Source organism: Malaclemys terrapin, chromosome 7 (genome assembly GCF_027887155.1).
Source record: "Malaclemys terrapin pileata isolate rMalTer1 chromosome 7, rMalTer1.hap1, whole genome shotgun sequence".
In the NCBI taxonomy this organism is placed as follows: domain Eukaryota; kingdom Metazoa; phylum Chordata; order Testudines; family Emydidae; genus Malaclemys; species Malaclemys terrapin.
This window is the reverse complement of record NC_071511.1, coordinates 126,400,704-126,419,078: the sequence shown is the minus strand read 5'-3', so window position 1 is coordinate 126,419,078 and position 18,375 is coordinate 126,400,704. Positions and strand designations below refer to the sequence as shown.

Sequence of the window (18,375 nt, the reverse complement as noted above, 5' to 3'; positions counted from 1 at the left end):
TCTAACTGCTCTCTACACCCCCTTCTCCCGACAGCCTCCCCAGAACCCCCGACCAATCTAACCCCCCGTTCCCTGTCCCTTGCCTGCCCCAACCGCTCTCTACACCCCCTTCTCCTGACAGCCCCCCCAGAACCTCCGACCAATCTAACCCCCCGTTCCCTGTCCCCTGCCTGCCCCAACTGCTCTCTACACCCCCTTCTCCTGACAGCCCCCCCAGAACCCCTGACCAACCTAACCCCCCGTTCCCTGTCCCTTGCCTGCCCCCCCCCCCACCAGGCCGAGGGGGAGCTGCGGGCTCCACGTGCAGCCAAACACTGGGGCGCTGCTCTGCAGGGGAGGAGGGAGCGGGAGGAGGGGGAGGGACTCTGGCTGCTAGAGGCCCCAGTGGCTGCGAGCGGCTTTCAATCAGGCCCAGCCGTCCAATCAGCTGTGCCGCACTCTGCATGAGGGAAGGGGGAAATCCCCCCCCGGACGGCCATTTAAAGCTAAAAAAGCCGGACATGTCCGGGGAAACCCGGACGGATAGTAACCCTATGTTCCACCCACTTATATCTCTTTTGAATAAGGTGGGAATACTTTGTCCCTCTGGGTTCCACCCCCCCCCCGGAAAAGCTGGATTCCAGGTTAAAGATGGATTCCAGGTCAGGTGACATGATCACATGTCACTGCAAGACTTCATTACCCCCTTGCCAGCACACACATATACAGGAAGACTCACAGGTAAAACACAGCCATCTGCAGACAATGGTCCTGGTTAATGGGAGCCATCAAGATTCCAGACCACCGTTAATGGCCCACACTTTGCATAATGACAATAGGCCCTCAGAGTTATTTTTCATATTTCTAGTCCCAGATACAAGAGTGGTACATTTATACAAATACGATGATCACACTCAGGAGATTATAAGCTTTGCAATGATTCCTTACAAGAGACCTTTTGCATGAAGCATATCCCAGTTACATTAGCATATTTTCATAAAATCCTATAGAGTGCAACGTGACACCCCGATCCATCGGGGACTCTTGGGGGGTCGCCGGGGCCGGAGCTGCATAGCGCGTGGTGTGGTGTCCCCAGCTCACGCACTGCAGGGCTCCTTCCCTGCGTCGGGGTGTGGGACCAACGCCCGGGTGGGCTCGGAGCCCCCTGCCCTCGGAGGGGGGTGGTTGTTGGGGGGGTGAGGGGAGCGCAGGCTGAGCCCTGCCGTTGGGCTGGGGAGCGCGGCGGGGGAGCAGCCAGCCCTGGCTTGGAGCAGCCCACTGTCCCCCGGAGCACCGAGAGCTGGGGCGCCCTGGGGACGAGGGGGGTCTGTTCTAAGGAGAGACCCCCCCCTCAGTCTGGCAGCAGGTTCCCCCTGCTGCAGGGGGTGACCCCCCGCCAGCCCCCAGACTCCTGCCCCACCAGGGACCGGGTCTCTAACGTCTCCCCCGCAGGTGGATCGTGGGCATCTGTCTCTGCTGCCTGGTGCTTCTGATCGTCCTGTGCTACTTGCTGGCCCTGGTGCTGGGGGCCCTCGGGCTGAAGCCGTCGGTGCTGCCCACGGAGCGCGGCTGCCTCTCCAACTCCGGCGGGGACTTCTTCATGGCGTAAGAGCCCCCCGCGGCCCCCGGTGCCGTTACAGCGGCTCCCACGCTGCCCCGGGGAGCCCCACGCGGGGCTGTGATGTCGGATAGCGGCAGGACCTCGGGCACGGCGCTGGGGAGACCTGCACGGGATCCTGCACCCAGTTGTGGCGCCCGCGCTGCGACCCAGACGTGGACGGACTGGGGAGGGCTCAGCAGGACTGGGGGGCTGGGGAGAGCCGTGCCGAGCCCCATCTCCTCCCTTAGCCAAGGGGCAGCCCGGAGGTGACCCGACCCTGGTGGAGGGGGGCTCTGAGAGGGGGGCTCCTGGGTCTAGCAGGCAAAGGCAGAGGGGAGCCAGTGACGAGCAGTGAGCTACGTGGGCCCAGGACTGAGGGGGCATCGAGCTGTGGGGCAGCCGCACCGGGACAGTACGCTGGGGTCTGGTCTCCAGGCAGGTCATGAGCCGTGAAATGACCAAGGCTGGTTCGCAAGGAGAGGCCGTTGGAGTGGTATCAGGGCTGGGGGGATGGAGGGGCTGTTGGAGTGGTCTCAGGGCAGGGGGGGAGGGGGACGGAGAGGTATCTGGGCTGGGCGGAAGGAGACAGAGAGGTATCAGGGCTGTGGAGGGGGACGGAGAGGTATCTGGGCTGGGGGGAGGGGGACGGAGAGGTATCAGGGCAGGTGGGACAGAGGGACTCTCCGATGGGCCCCGGGGTCTCTGCGTGAGGGGGGGATGAAGGGGCTCTCAGGCGGGTGCCCGGGTCTCTGCGTGCGGGGGGGACGGCGGGGCTCTCAGGCGGGTGCCCGGGGTCTCTGCGTGCGGGGGGGACGGCGGGGCTCTCAGGCGGGTGCCCGGGGTCGGGCCCAGTGCCCAGGGCGGAAGCTCACGGCTCGTTCTGCCTTCACAGGGGGGTTGGCTTCAGCTTCCTCTTCTCCTGGCTGCTGATGCTGCTGGTGCTGGTGACCTTCCTGCTGGGTGGCAATGCCGACACGCTCGTCTGCCGGCCCTGGTACAGCGGGCAGCTCCTGCCGGTGAGAGCCAAGCCTGGCGCCCCGCCAGTGTCACTGCCGGTGGTGGCCCTGCCTTGCCCGGGGGATGGAAAAGGGCGAGGGAAGATCAGAACCTCCCTCCCCAACCCTGGGGCCTGGGGGTGTGAGTAGGGCCAGGAGGGAGACAGAAACACAGCAGAGTGGGCCTCTCAACCCCCAACCTGCAACCCCCGCTAGCCCAGCCCTGCCCCCCCCAGCTCTGCCGGTGCCCCCCAGTCCTGACTCACAGCCCCTGCTAGCCCAGCCCTGGGCTCCCCCCAGCTCTGCCGGTGCCCCTCACTCCTGACCCACAGCCCCTGCTAGCCCAGCCCTGGGGTCCTCCCAGCTCTGCCGGTGCCCCTCACTCCTGACCCACAGCCCCTGCTAGCCCAGCCCTGGGGTCCCTGCCGGCCCAGCCCTGAGTCCTTCCCAGGCACAGGGCTGCAGTGAGGGTCGAGTTTGCAGAGGCCCCTCTAGAGAGGAGCAGGAACCTCGCAAACCCTTTCCACGCGGGAGCTGAGCCCGCCTCGGGGAGGGCAGGCTGGGGGGTGGAGCTCCTGCCCCCCGGGGCCTGGGATGGGCCGGTGCTGTGCAGCTTGGCTGGGGCAGGTCTCAGGGTCTCAGCCGCTCTCCTGACTTCTTTGCTTCCAGTTCCTGGAGACCTCGGACCTGACTGCGAGCTTCAACCTGTCGGAGATGCTGGGGCTGCAGGGCGGGACGGTGACCTTCTCCAGCGTGTACAAGTCAGTGCCAGCCCTGCCCGGGGACCCCTCCCGACCCTCCCTTCCTGCAGGGCCAGGCCCTTCCCATGCCTCAGTTTCCCTCTTTGCACATGGGGTGGTGGGACGATTTTGATCTCTTGGGGACTGAGGAAGGATGCCCTGGAGTGGGCCCTGCATGGCTGAGCTCTGTAGAGCGCTGAGGGGTCGCACCATGTCCGTGGGGTGGGGGCTGGTCTCTGGCCTTGGACGCCTGCGTGGCACAGCCCGCTGGGTGAACAGCCCCGGGGCCCACAGGATGGAGGGGATCCCGCTGGCCACACGGGCAGCGCCCCCTCCCCCCAGCCTGCCCTATGTCTGTCTACGGGGGGCGCCCCCCATCGGCTGCCAGCCCTGTCCTCAGCTCTGACGTCCACCCCGCAGCAACTGCCAGCACAACGAGCCCGTGTGGCGAACCCTGCAGCTGGGCCGGGCCGTTCCCTTGGACGAACTGCTGAACATCAGTCAGGTCAGTGCGGGGAGCGCGGAGACCGGCCAGCCGTGGGCAGTGCCTGGGGCTGCCTGGTGGGGGCACAGAGACCGGCCCAGCCATGGGCAGCACCCTGGGGCTGCCTGGTGGGGGCACAGAGACCGGCCCAGCCGTGGGCAGTGCCCGGGGCTGCCTGGTGGGGACACAGAGACCGGCCCAGCTGTGGGCAGTGCCCGGGGCTGCCTGGTGGGGGCACAGAGACCGGCCCAGCCATGGGCAGCACCCCGGGGCAGCCTGGTGGGGGCACAGAGACCGGCCCAGCCGTGGGCAGTGCCCGGGGATGCCTGGTGGGGACACAGAGACCGGCCCAGCTGTGGGCAGTGCCCGGGGCTGCCTGGTGGGGGCACAGAGACCGGCCCAGCCGTGGGCAGTGCCCGGGGCTGCCTGGTGGGGGCACAGAGACCGGCCCAGCTGTGGGCAGTGCCCGGGGCTGCCTGGTGGGGGCACAGAGACCGGTCCAGCCGTGGGCAGTGCCCGGGGCTGCCTAGTGGGGGGCACAGAGACCGGGCTGCCTGGTGGGGGCACAGAGACCGGCCCAGCTGTGGGCAGTGCCCGGGGCTGCCTGGTGGGGGCACAGAGACCGGCCCAGCCGTGGGCAGTGCCCGGGGCTGCCTAGTGGGGGGCACAGAGACCGGGCTGCCTGGTAGGGGGCACAGAGATCGGCCCAGCTGTGGGCAACGCCTGGGGCTGCCTGGTGGGGGCGCTGGCCTTGGGAGCAGCTCGAGGTCCCGCGGGACTCATAGACTTTAAGGTCAGAAGGGACCATTATGATAGTCTAGTCTGACCTCCTGCACAAAGCAGGCCACAGAATCTCACCCACCCACTCCTGTAACAAACCCCTGACCTATGTCTGAGTTATTGAAGTCCTCAACTCGTTGTTTAAAAACTTCAAGGTGCAGAGAATCCTCCAGCAAGTGACTCGTGCCCCATGCTGCAGAGAAAGGCAAAAAACCCCAGGGCCCCTGCCAATCTGCCCTGGAGGAAAATTCCTTCCCCACCCCCAATATGGCGATCAGCTAAACCCTGAGCATGTGGGCAAGACTCACCAGCCAGCATCCAGGAAAGAATTCTCTGAAGTAACTCAGATCCCACCCCTTCTAACATCCCATCACGGACCATTGGGCAGATTTACCTGCCAATAATCAAAGATCAATTAATTGCCATAATTAGGCTATCCCATCATACCATCCCCTCCATAAACTTATCAAGCTTAGTCTTGAAGCCAGATATGTCTTTTGCCCCCACTGCCCCCCTTGGAAGGTTGTTCCAGAACTTCATTCCTCTGATGGTTAGAAACCTTTGTCTAATTTCAAGTCTAAACTTCCTAATGTCCATTTTATATCCATTTGTTCTTGTGTCCACATTGGTACTAAGCTTAAATAATTCCTCTCCCTCCCTGATATTTATCCCTCTGATATATTTATAAAGAGCAATCATATCTCCCCTCAGCCTTCTTTTGGTTAGGCTAAACAAGCCGAGCTCTTTGAGTCTCCTTTCAAAGACAGGTTTTCCATTCCGCAGATCATCCTAGTAGCCCTTCTCTGAACCTGTTCCAGTTTGAATTCATCCTTCTTAAACACGAGAGACCAGAACTGTACACAGTATTCCAGAGGAGGTCTCACCAGTGCCTTGTATAACGGTACTAACACCTCCTTATCTTTTCTAGAAATACCTCACCTGATGCATCCCAAGACCGCATTAGCTTTTTTAACGGCCATATCACATTGGCGGCTCAGTCATCCTGTGATCAACCAATACTCCGAGGTCCTTCTCCCCCCTCTGTTACTTCCAACTGATGTGTCCCCAATTTATAACCAAAATTCTTGTTATTAATCCCTAAATGCATGACCTTGCACTTTTCACTATTAAATTTCATCCTATTACTATTACTCCAGTTTACAAGGTCATCCAGATCTTCCTGTAGGATATCCCGGTCCTTCTCTGTATTGGCAATACCTCCCAGCTTCGTGTCACCCTCAAGCTTTATTAGCACATTCCCACTTTTTGTGCCAAGGTCAGCAATAAAAAGATTAAATAAGATTGGTCCCAAAACCGATCCCTGAGGAACTCCACTAGTAACCTCCCTCCAGCCTGACCGTTCACCTTTCAGTACGACCCATTGTAGTCTCCCCTTTATCCAGTTCCTTATTCACCTTTCCATTTTCATATTGATCCTGGGGGGCTCCAGGCGCTCAGAGTAGGTCCGTGTGCATCTGGGCTAGGCGGGGACTCGGGTCTGCCCCCCAGCCGCCCCTAGGGCCCTGGAGCCGCGGCTAGCGAGCTGCAGGGAGAGTCCCGAGCGCACACGCTGAGCCGAGGGAGGGGCAGAAACCCACCTGCTGGGGCCAGCCAGGCCGTGCCAGGGCCCAAGGGCCACAAGGCGCATTACACTGGGAATGGCACCTGTGTGTGAGCTCCCCCCCCCCCCCCCCCCCAGGCTCCCTACAGAACCAAGCCCGGTCCGGTGGGTCCAGCCCCGTATGCGGCCGGGTCAGGTCTCCATGGCAACGTCTGGGATTGGGAAAAAACCCGGGCCCCATGCTGGGTACCTGCCTTGCATATGCCAGCCTACGGCTCCCCAGCTCCCAGCCCCTCAGGGGCCAGGCCGGGGGCTCCGGCTGCCCAGGGCGCGCTCCCCAGCCCCCCAGGGTCCAGGCGGGGGGCTCAGGCTGCCCGGGGCGCGCTCCCCAGCCCCCCACAGTCCAGGCGGGGGGCTCAGGCTGCCCAGGGCGCGCTCCCCAGCCCCCCAGGGGCCAGGCGGGGGGCTCAGGCTGCCCAGGGCGCGCTCCCCATCCCCCCAGGGGCCAGGCGGGGGGCTCAGGCTGCCCGAGGCGCACTCCCCAGCCCCCCAGGGGCCAGGCGGGGGGCTCCGGCTGCCCGAGGCGCACTCCCCAGCCCCCCAGGGGCCAGGCGGGGGGCTCCGGCTGCCCGAGGCGCAGGGCCGGCTCCAGGGTTTTGGGCGCCCCAAGCAGCCAAAAAAAAAAAAAAAAGCCGTGATCACGATCTGCGGCAGCAATTCGGCAGAAGGTCCTTCGCTCCGAGCGGGAGTGAGGGACCATCCGCCAAATTGCTGCCGAATACCTGGATGTGCCGCCCCCCTCCGGAGTGGCCGCCCCAAGCACCTGCTTGCCAGGCTGGTGCCTGGAGCCGGCCCTGCCGGGGCGCGCTCCCCACTGAGTCGTGCTGCCCTGGCTTCTGTGGCGTGTTCCTGGGGCCCCCCGGATCCCTCACGGCCTCGCTGCTCCCCGCAGTACACCGGCGAGATCAGCGCCGCCTTCGACCGGCTGAACGTCAGCCTGGACCCCGTCACCTTCCTCAGCCCCAGCCAGAAGCAGCTGCTCCGGGACGTCGGCGCCTCCGGCCTGCAGCCCAACTTCACCGGCGCCCTGCAGCAGGTGGGCTGGGGGGCCGGGGGGTGGGGGGGGCAGGGCCTGTCTCAGGCTGGGGATGGGGGCAGTTGTGGGATCTGGGGCTCTGTACGTTGGGGTGTTTCCATGGGGTCGCGTGGCCTCAGACCGCTGTTAGGCCCGGTCCCACACCACCTTCCTGGGGCAGCCAGTGGGGGTGCTCTCTCCCCCCCCCGGGAGATCCCACCCCTCCTGCGTGGAGATGGGTAGGGGGGGCAGGGCAGGGTAGCAGGGGCTGGGTGGCGGGGGGGCAGGGGCTGGGGCAGGTCAGGGGCTGGGCAGCAGGGGAGGGGGCAAGGGCTGGGGCAGGTCAGGTGCTGGGCGGCGGGGGAGGGGGCAGGGGCTGGGGCAAGTGGCGGGGGAGGGGGCAGGTGGCGGGGCAGTGGGGGTGGGGGCAGGGGCTGGAGGGGCTGGGGCAGGGGGCGGGGGCTGAGCCAGGCTCTGTGTGTCTTTCCGGGTCCCCAGGGTGGTCGCTCTAGACACGCTGCTCCCCCCCACTGGCCATGAGGCCATTTGCCCCCCACCCCAAGGGGGCATCGTGCACACTGGGTCTGTGCTCCCCCCCGCCTCGGCCCAGGGGAGATCCCTGGTGTGACGGGGTCTGTCCCCCCCCCCCCCCCCCGCCTCGGCCCAGGGGAGATCTCTGGTGTGACGGGGTCTGTCCCTCCCCCCCGCCTCAGCCCAGGGGAGATCCCTGGTGTGACGGGGTCTGTCCCTCCCCCGCCTCGGCCCAGGGGAGATCCCTGGTGTGACGGGGTCTGTCCCCCCCCGCCTCAGCCCAGAGGAGATCCCTGGTGTGACGGGGTCTGTCCCCCCCCCGCCTCGGCCCAGGGGAGATCCCTGGTGTGACGGGGTCTGTCCCCCCCCCCCCGCCTCGGCCCAGGGGGTGTCCCTGGTGTGACGGGGTCTGTCCCCCCCCCCCCGCCTCGGCCCAGGGGAGATCCCTGGTGTGACGGGGTCTGTCCCCCTCCCCCGCCTCGGCCCAGGGGAGATCCCTGGTGTGACGGGGTCTGTCCCCCCCCCGCCTCGGCCCAGGGGAGATCCCTGGTGTGACGGGGTCTGTCCCCGTCCCCCGCCTCGGCCCAGGGGAGATCCCTGGTGTGACGGGGTCTGTCCCCCCCCCGCCTCGGCCCAGGGGAGATCCCTGGTGTGACGGGGTCTGTCCCCCCCCCGCCTCGGCCCAGGGGAGATCCCTGGTGTGACGGGGTCTGTCCCCCCCCCACCTCGGCCCAGGGGAGATCCCTGGTGTGACGGGGTCTGTCTCCCCCCCCCCCCCGCCTCGGCCCAGGGGAGATCCCTGGTGTGACGGGGTCTGTCTCCCCCCCCCCCCGCCTCAGCCCAGGGGAGATCCCTGGTGTGACGGGGTCTGTCGTCCCCCCCCCCTTGGCCCAGGGGAGATCCCTGGTGTGACGGGGTCTGTCTCCCCCCCCCCCCCAGCCTCGACCCAGGGGAGATCCCTGGTGTGACGGGGTCTGTCCCCCCCCCGCCTCGGCCCAGGGGAGATCCCTGGTGTGACGGGGTCTGTCCCCCCCACTCTCTGCTCGTCTCTTCCAGCTGGAGAGGAACGTGACGCAGCGGGACCTGCTGGTGCTGGCGGAGCAGCTGGAGGCGCTGGCCAATGTGTCTGTGAGTGACGCCGGGAACCGCCCTGCGCTGGGTGTGGGCTCCCCAGGGTCACTGGGGTTCTGCCTGGGGGGGCTCTTGTCATTGCTGATCGCTCCCCTCCCCTGGGAGGCGGGTGGGGTGGGGCGTGCAGGCCGGGGAGCCGGCTCCCCAGGGGCTGTCTGGCTCGTCCTGCTCTGGCTCCCCCCGGGCTGTGGCCCCGGGGACTGGGGGGGGCTGGGCCGGGCAGGTGCCTCTGACTCTCTCCCCCCCTCGGCTCAGCGCAACCTGACCACGAGGCAGGAGCTGCAGGAGGAGGCGTCTGACCTGAGACAGATCAATGGGCAGATCAAGTCCCGCTTCCTGCCGGAGATGGTGAGTGACCCCATGGGCCCCTGGTGCTTCCCCCGAGCTGGGAGCAGGGTCCCCCGGGGCAGGGAGTGGGGAAGGGCCTGGGACACGCCGCGTCCCCCTCCCTACCCGGAGCTGTGGGGGGCAGAGTGTGGGGGAGTCAGGGCCCTGCACCCCTCTTCCCGAGATTCACTGCGACTCTCAACCAGCCAGTAAAGCAGAAGGTTTATTTAAGGACAGGAACACAGTCTCAAGCAGAGCGTGTAGGTACAACCAGACCCCCTCAATTAGGTCCCTCAGGGAGGTTCAGGGAGCTTAGACCCCAGCTTGGGGTTCCCTGCGTTGCACACCCAGCCCAAACTGAAACCAAACCAAAACTCCTCCTGCAGCTCCTCTCTTCCCCCTCCCCCCAGCTCCTCCTCTCCTTTGTTCAAAAAGAAGAACAGGAGTACTTGTGGCACCTTAGAGACTAACACATTTATTAGAGCATAAGCTTTCGTGGACTACAGCCCACTTCTTCGGATGCATATAGAATGGAACATATATTGAGGAGATATATATACACACATACAGAGAGCATAAACAGGTGGGAGTTGTCTTACCAACTCTGAGAGGCCAATTAATTAAGAGAAAAAAAAAAAAACTTTTGAAGTGATAATCAAGCTAGCCCAGTACAGACAGTTTGATAAGAAGTGTGAGAATACTTACAAGGGGAGATAGAGTCAATGTTTGTAATGGCTCAGCCATTCCCAGTCCTTATTCAAACCGGAGTTGATTGTGTCTGGTTTGCATATCAATTCTAGCTCTGCAGTCTCTCTTTGGAGTCTGTTTGTGAAGTTTTTCTGTTGTAATATAGCCACCCGCAGGTCTGTCATTGAATGACCAGACAGGTTAAAGTGTTCTCCCACTGTTTTTTTGAGTATTATGATTCCTGATGTCAGATTTGTGTCCATTAATTCTTTTGCGTAGAGACTGTCCGGTTTGGCCAATGTACATGGCAGAGGGGCATTGCTGGCACATGATGGCATATATCACATTGGTAGATGTGCAGGTGAACGAGCCCCTGATGGTGTGGCTGATGTGATTAGGTCCTATGATGATGTCACTTGAATAGATATGTGGACAGAGTTGGCATCGGGGTTTGTTACAAGGATAGGTTCCTGGGTTAGTGGTTTTGTTCAGTGATGTGTGGTTGCTGGTGAGTATTTGCTTTAGGTTGGGGGGTTGTCTGTAAGCGAGGACAGGTCTGTCTCCCAAGATCTGTGAGAGTAAAGGATCATCTTTCAGGATAGGTTGTAGATCTCTGATGATGCGCTGGAGAGGTTTTAGTTGGGGGCTGAAGGTGACAGCTAGTGGTGTTCTGTTATTTTCTTTGTTGGGCCTGTCTTGTAGGAGGTGACTTCTGGGTACTCGTCTGGCTCTGTCAATCTGTTTTTTCACTTCAGCAGGTGGGTATTGTAGTTTTAAGAATGCTTGATAGAGATCTTGTAGGTGCTTGTCTCTATCCGAGGGATTGGAGCAAATGCGGTTATATCTTAGAACTTGGCTGTAGACAATGGATCATGTGGTGTGTCCTGGATGGAAGCTGGAGGCATGTAGGTAAGTGTAGCGGTCAGTAGGTTTCCGGTATAGGGTGGTATTGATGTGACCATCGCTTATTAGCACAGTAGTGTCCAGAAAATGGACCGCTTGTGTGGATTATTATCAAACTGTCTGTACTGGGCTAGCTTGATTATCACTTCAAAAGTTTTGGTTTTTTTTCTCTTAATTAATTGGCCTCTCAGAGTTGGTAAGACAACTCCCACCTGTTTATGCTCTCTGTATGTGTGTATATATATCTCCTCAATATATGTTCCATTCTATATGCATCCGAAGAAGTGGGCTGTAGTCCACGAAAGCTTATGCTCTAATAAATGTGTTAGTCTCTAAGGTGCCACAAGTACTCCTGTTCTTCTTTTTGCGGATACAGACTAACAGGGCTGTTACTCTGAAACCTCTCCTTTGTTCAGTCTCCCGGGCAGAAGGTGTTAATTCTCCCCACCCCCGTTCCTGGCTCAGGTTACAGCTCAGGTAGCTTCCTTCAAGGGAAGTCCCCCATCCCCAATGCAACCCCCCTGCAACATTCCCAGGTCAAATCTGCCCCGCTCCCTGCTCCGTCACACAGAGGAATCCCCTCCCCCACCTAACCCTCCTGTCTCTGTCCCCAGCAAACCCTGAACCGCAGCATCCAAACCCTGCAGGCGACGACCCCCCAGGTCCCGGTAAGCAGCGCGGGCAGGGGGAGCTGCGGGTGCTGCACTGGGGGGAGGGGCGAGGGGTCCCCAGCACCCTGCAGAGTCTCTGCGCTGCTCAGTGGTGCTGGGAGCTCAGTGGGAGGCGGCACAGCCAGCGAGGGGCATCCCGGCGGCTCCCGTCCCCAGCCGCTGCCCCATGGATTCCCCCGGTGCGTCTGGCACAGGCCCTGAGAGGCACCCGGACAGGGTCCCTGGGCAGCCTGGCGGGCAGCCTGCCGGCACTTCCGCTAGCGGCCAGCAGGGGAGCCACCTCTGCGGGACACCCCCAAAGCAAGGGGTGACCCGATCCATGTGGGTGCTAGTGCCCAGCCTGGCCCCACAGAGACCAGTCACCTCGCTGCCCAGATCCACCCTGGGCTGGGATAATAGAAAGGGGAGGGGGGCTGTGGGTCGGGACTGAGGGGCAGCAGCAGAGTGGGGGGAGGGAGCCCAGAGCCGGGCTGCGGGTCATGAGTGAGGGGCACTGGCAGAGCTAGGGGGGGCAGGGCTGGGCTGGCAGGGGCTGCGGGTCGGGAGTGAGGGGCACCGGCAGAGGGGGGAAGCGAGGAGCCCAGGGCTGGGCTAGCAGGGGCTGTGGGTCGGGGTCGAGGGGCACCGGCAGAGGGGGGAAGCGGGGAGCCCAGGGCTGGGCTAGCAGGGGCTGTGGGTCGGGGTCGAGGGGCACCGGCAGAGGGGGAAGCGGGGAGCCGAGGGCTGGGCTAGCAGGGGCTGCAGGTCGGGAGTGAGGGGCATCGGCAGAGGGGGGAAGCGGGGAGTCCAGGGCTGGGCTAGCAGGGGCTGCGGGTCGGGAGTGAGGGGCACAGGCAGAGCTGGGGGGGAAGGGCTGGGCTAGCAGGGGCTGTGGGTCGGGGTCGAGGGGCCCTGTGCTGTCGGGTGGGAGCCTGTGGGGACTGGCGGGGGCAGCAGTGTCTCTGCTTTGCCCAGCACCCTGCAAGGGGCTTTGAGCGCCGGGTGTCCTGAGCCGACACTGGGAACCCGACGCTGCTGAGAAGCTGCCACCTTGTGGCCATGTGGGGACAGGACTCCCGGGAGCGACTCCCCTTGCCAGGCGACTGCCCGCCAGGGCGGGTGAGGGGCTGCCGGGGGCTCCCCCTTCTGCACTGGGGCCCAGCCCAGGCCTGGCCGAGCTGCTGGGTCCCATCCCGCTCCTTGCCCCCCAGGCGCAGATCAATGACACGCTGCAGCGGATCGAGGACGCTCAGACCTTCCTAGACACCAAGGCTGCGGAGATCATCAGCAACGTGAGCCCCTCCCAGCCCCTTCCGGGGAGGGGGGCCTCGGACGAACACCCCACGGCTTCGGGGGACCCTCCCCTCTCCCAGGGCTGCACAGCAGGACCCGGGACTGGGAGGAAAAGCCCTGTCTCTGCCGTGGAGTTCCCTGCACCCCCCCCCGCGAAAGCCTCGGGGGGTGCCCGGGGGCAGGGCACTGGGAAGGTTCTGACCCCCTGGGGTGGGGATGGGCGGGGTCACGGCACAGAGCCATCCCGTCCCAGCAGAGACCTGAGCCCATGGGGGGGTCCTGCCCCCCCCCAGCCACTCGGGGCACGAGCTGCTCTGAACTTTTAATACGCTCGTTCCGCCTCAGCCCCCCTCCCTGGGGGGATCCCTGAGCCCAGGCTCTCAGCCGCTGGCCCTGGGTGCAGCACCTCACCCCTGTCCCCCTCCCCCAGGAGAGCCGGGCCTTTCTGAACACGCTGCTGGGATACTTCAATTCCTACGTCGATTGGGCGAAGAGCACGGTGAGTGACACCCCGACTGCATGTGTGGGGGGCTGTCCTGCCCCCTGGGCAATGCCAGGGCCCTGCCCTCCCTCACTGTCTGTGTGTCCTCGTGCACCCCGAAGCCCTTGTGTGCCCACACGCTGCCCCCTGACGCCCCACACTGCAGGCTGCCACCGACTCCACTGAAGCACGTTAGGGACGCTAACGAGCTGAGCCTCCCGGCGCCCTGGAGGCAGGGCGGGCTGCGGTTATCACCCTGTTTGGGAAACTGAGGCACTGAGAGAGGCAGGGCCTTGCCCTGGGCACGCAGCGAGTTGTGCCCCTGGGGGGTTCCCTCTCTAGCTGGGCATATCCCAGGCTGCTGGCACTCCCCTTCCTCATCCTAGGGCAGCTCTCCTCTCTTGCCTGGGGTGTGGGGGAGGGAGGGGGGGGCTCTGGGGGCTCCCTGCCCAGTGGGGGCAGGTTGGGAAGGGCAGGGGCCCGTGCCTGACATGGTGCTGACAGGCCGCGTCCCTGTCTCTGGTTCTGTCCCCAGCTAACGGGAGAGGTGGGGCTCTGTGGGCCTGCGGCAAAGACAGTGGATGTGGCTGCGACCGTCGCCTGCAGTTACGTGGTGGATTCCTTGGTGAGGGGGTTTCGTGGGAGCTGGGCAGAGGGTGCTGTGTGGGGAGCGTGGCTCTGGGGGGGCGGAGGGAGCTGTGGGAGTTACATGGGGGCTTTGCATTCCTGACGTGCCCTGGGGTGAAACCCCCAGCTCCGGGTCCTGGGCGACAGCCGGGCTCGCTGACGCTGCTGGGCCTGGCTGGGTAAGGAGAGTCCCACAGGACTTGCTGGGTCTGGGCCCTGAGGGGGTAGGGGCTGCACTGAATGCCCCTCAGACTCCGGCAGCACGGCCAGGCCCTGCCGGCCCCGTGGGAGCTGGGCAGCAGGCCCTGGCTGTTGAGTTGGGAAGGGTTCAGTGCTCACGGGCCCTGGCTGCCCCTTTCCCCGGCCCATCCCTGGGGGTGAGGGCAGCCGCCTGGGTGCCAGGCTCTCAGACCCTGCCTGCGGGAGGCACAGCTGTTTGCTGACTCACCCTGCTGGCCGGATGAGGCGGGTCCCATCCTCTCTCCCATGCTGTGCTTATGAGCCAGCCCAGCCCCACGGCTCCCGCCCCATGCTGAGGAGGGGCGATCCAGCCCATGAGGGGGCTGCTGGGCGGGTGCTGACGACTGGGGGCTTCTCTCCCCTGCCAGAACGGCTTCTGGTTCAGCCTGGGCTGGTGCACGATGTTCCTGCTCCCCGGCGTCATCCTGGCCGTGCGGCTCGCCAAGTTCTACCGGCGCATGAAGATCGCCGACGTCTACGAGTAAGGAGGCTCCTGCGCCCCGGGGCGTGAGCACATCGACCCCCAGCCACGGCCTGACCCCTCCCCCAACCCCCTCACACCCCCACCACGGCCAACCCCCTGCCACGGGCGACCCCCACCGTGGCCGAGCCCTGCCCCAACCCCTTCACACCCCCGGCCAGGGGCCAAGCCCCTCTCACGCCCCCTGCCGGCCCTTAAGCCCCTGCCACATATTCCACTGCCGCCATGGCCAAACCCCTGCCCCAACCCCTCTGATGCCCCCCGCCCCGACTGACCCCTACCATGTGCCCAGCCCCACACTGTGCCTTGGAGCAGGCTGTGAATTAACGCTGGCCCCCCTGTGCCACGAGCTGGTCCCCTCCCATGCGCCCCCAGCGGCACAGGGCTTGTGGGCCCCTGCCCAGCCCAGCCCCACTGCTGCACCTGGGAAAGGGGTGAGGGAGGAAACATGGCTGCTGTGAAGGTGGCAGGTTCATAGGCTTCTGCCCATGGCCTGCAACACAGTGGGGCCACAGAACCAACCCTCCCTCCCGTGGGCACGGAGCTGGGGATTTCCTCCGCACAGCCGCGCAGAGCGCCCTGCCCTGCCCATATCGTCCTGGGGCAGTGTGGCTGTGTGTGGGGCTGCCCCTGGTCCCGCTGGCGCCCTGCCCCTTTGTGCTCTCTGGGCAGGGCTCTCTGGCCTCCGCCAGCCCCTGCACCTGCCCACGGGTCCCTGGAATCAGCCTGAGCCGGCTCCTGGAGACGCGGCCGGGGGACCTTGCTGGTTTCACTTCCTCCCAGAGTTCCTTCCCCCATGTTCGAGCCAGATGGGGATGTGGTATTGGTCTGACCCGAGGCGGGAGAACCAGCACCCCTCGGCTGGCCATGGGCCCGGAATAGCCCAACACCGGCGGCTCAGGCCGGCCCTGCCTCCTTTCCCCTGCCTGGGGTGAGGAGCCGGCGGGGCCGGGCCATCCCGGGGATCCCTACGGCCAGTCTCCCCTCCCCTCTAGGCACCCGTGAGGGCGCCAGCTGCGACTGGCACTCGGCCGCCCTCGCTGCCCCAGTGGGTCTGGCAGGTGCTGGTTCTGGCCCATGTGCGGGTGTGGGGGTTGATGCTGGGGCCCGGGGTGTCTCGGGGAGGCCAGGCCCTTCCCCTTCTGGCCCGGAGCTGCCCAGCTGGGTCCGTCCAGCCCAGCCCACCCTCCCTGAGAATCGGGGGTACGTGCCCCCAGCCCGAGGCCCAGTTGGTGGGGCCCTGCCCTGCGCAGATCGGCTGCCAGCGCTGTGGGGCGGGAGTGGGGGAGCACGTCCATCCCCACTGACAGCCTTCCTCTCTCCCACCAGGAGCAACGGGGAAGCCCTGGAGATGTAAGTACCTGCCCCAGCTCCCTCCGCAGGGCCTGGGGGTGAGGGCGGCGCTGCCAGCAGCAGAGGGTCTGGGGGGGCGAGGGGCTGAGAGGGGGGAGGCTAGCGAATATCCCAGAGGGGCACCCTGGCGTGTGGAGGGGCCGACTGGCAGGGGTGTTGGAGCCCCTTGCAACGGGAAGCAGGGGGCTTGTGGGGGTGCTGGGCCCAGCATGTGGGGGGCAGGGGGCCACCGAGCCCTGTGCACCTGAGGGCCCCAGGCGCCCCTGAGGCTCATGGGCACCATTCACCGAGGAGGCTGCAGCGAGGGGCATGGCTGCAGGTGGAGGCTTCCCTGGCCACATCTGTGCTGCATGGGCACCGTCCCAGCTCCCGTGCGGCAGGGCCCAGCTCGCCACGGGTGGGCGGAGAGGCCGTGCTCTGCTTGGCCCTGGTGAGGAATCTCGGGCAACTTCCCCGGGCATTACAGCCTGTGGTGCCTGACTCAGCCTTCGTCCGGGCCCAGCGCTAGGGACATCTTGCCTCGGCCCCTCTGCTTTTGGGGGGGGGGGGGGGGGGTGCTTTTCCCCGGGCGCTGGGATGAGCCGGGTGCCAGGGTTATCTGGGCATGGGACTAACCTGGTGTGACGAACTGGGCCTGTTCTCACGGTGGTCTGTGAATGCTGACAGGGGAGTGTTCTGGGATAGTCTGCATTGCAGGATGGGATCTGCCCGAGGGCGCCCGAGGGCGCATACCTGAGTGTGTAACATGAGAACCCAGGAAGGGGTTGAAGGGGAGGCGACTCCTTAGCCCAGGAAACTGAACAAAGGCGGTGGGAGGGGTCGCTGAAGGGAGAGGGCTGGAAGCAGGCAGGGAGAGAGGGCTGGGGGGCAGAAATGGCTCTGACCTCCCAAGGGGGGCTGGGCTGGAATGCCCGGGGACCCCAAGATGGACCTAACTGAGGGGGTCCCTGTTGTCTGTGCCTGCAAGACCTGTCTTGGACTGTATTCCTGTCATCCAAATAAACCTTCTGCTTTACTGGCTGGCTGAGAGTCATGGTGAATCGCAGGAAGCCGGGGGTGCAGGGCCCTGAGTCCCCCAATACTCCGTGACAACTGGTGGCAGCGGCGGGATCTACTGCACCCCGTGGACGGCGCTTCCTGCAGTAAGTAACTGGGGAGCAGTAAAACGAAGGGGGATTGACGGGGACCAGGCGTGCTGAAGAGTAAGAGAGAGACGGTTATTACCCCTGGGAGTGTGTGACCAGCGAGAAGGACTTTTGCAGTAACAGGGTCCCCCGGGGGGATCGCAGCGAGTGGTCCCAGGGGCGGAGGAGTCTGCAGCTCGACCCTGGCAGAGAGGTGGTGACCTCGAGAAGGGCTGGCACACTAGGGGGCCCCCTGGGAACTGTGGGGAGCTGTGAGCACACAGGCCGGTGAGTGGCCAGCAGGAAGATGTATGCCAAGCGGCTTAAGAGCGACCTGGTGGAGCTATGCAAGCAGAGGCGGCTGCGCATTGGGAGGCTCACCAAAGAACAGCTCATTGCCCAGCTGGAGGCGGAAGATCGCGCGAATGAACTGATCCCTGTGTCTCAGGGAAGCAGCCTGGCAAATGCAGCGCAGGCACCAGTGTCTGTCCCAGCTGGGAGTGGTCAGCCGGCTGCTGAGGGCTTCCCGAGACCCCTCCTTCCTATGCCTAGGAGAAGGGTGGGGAGGAGCCCAGCAAATACCGAAGGCGCCGTGAACCCCCCGGCCAGCAGGGGGTCCCCCCGGCGAAGCTCGCCGGCCAGCAGAGGATCCTCCCGGCGGCGTTCGGCATCCGGGGAGCGGAATTGGCTGGAATGGGAGAAAGAGCTAAAACTGAGAGAGCTGGAGGATCGTGAACAACAGAGACAGCATGAACGGGAGGAGAAAGAGAGACAGCGTCAGCATGAACGGGAGGAGAAAGAGAGACAGCATCAGCGTGAACGGGAGGAGAATGAGAGACAGAGACAGGAGAATGAGAGACAGCGTCAGCATGACCTGGAACTGGCGAGATTGAAGGGCAGCGAACCCCCGGCTGCGGTGAGTGAGGGAGGACCCAGGACTGCACGGAGCTTTGATAAGTGCATCATGGCCCCATACAAGGAGGGGGAGGACATGGATGACTTCCTGGAGGCCTTTGAGACGGCCTGCGAGCTGCACCGTGTGGACCCCGCGGACAGACTCCGGGTCCTTACCCCCTTACTGGACCCCAAATCCATGGCATTGTACCGCCAACTGGGAGAGGCAGAGAAAGGGGACTACGAACTATTCAAAAGGGCCCTGCTACGAGAGTTTGGGCTGACTCCTGAGATGTACCGGGAAAGGTTCCGGAGTCAAGATAAAACCCCTGAGATCTCATATCTGCAACTAGCCGCCCGCATGGAAGGATACGCCAGCAAGTGGGCTGGTGGGGCCCAGACGAAGGAGGACCTGATTAAACTGCTGGTACTGGAGCAA

General features: G+C 64.2%; 1 protein-coding gene across 3 annotated transcripts in view; it reads left to right on the top strand.

Annotated features, from left to right (window-relative positions):
* LOC128841012 (prominin-1-A-like) overlaps positions 1-18,375 on the top strand; it is a 40,902-nt gene that overhangs the window by 18,877 nt on the left and 3,650 nt on the right. For all 3 annotated transcript variants that reach the window (XM_054035644.1, XM_054035645.1, XM_054035646.1), the window contains exons 12-24: positions 1,432-1,584; positions 2,472-2,595; positions 3,244-3,335; positions 3,735-3,819; positions 7,092-7,235; positions 8,802-8,873; positions 9,132-9,224; positions 11,408-11,461; positions 12,655-12,735; positions 13,167-13,235; positions 13,753-13,842; positions 14,453-14,565; positions 15,895-15,918. In XM_054035644.1, the coding sequence (XP_053891619.1) occupies positions 1,432-1,584; positions 2,472-2,595; positions 3,244-3,335; positions 3,735-3,819; positions 7,092-7,235; positions 8,802-8,873; positions 9,132-9,224; positions 11,408-11,461; positions 12,655-12,735; positions 13,167-13,235; positions 13,753-13,842; positions 14,453-14,565; positions 15,895-15,918 (1,194 nt within the window). The remainder of the gene's footprint in view (positions 1-1,431; positions 1,585-2,471; positions 2,596-3,243; positions 3,336-3,734; positions 3,820-7,091; positions 7,236-8,801; positions 8,874-9,131; positions 9,225-11,407; positions 11,462-12,654; positions 12,736-13,166; positions 13,236-13,752; positions 13,843-14,452; positions 14,566-15,894; positions 15,919-18,375) is intronic.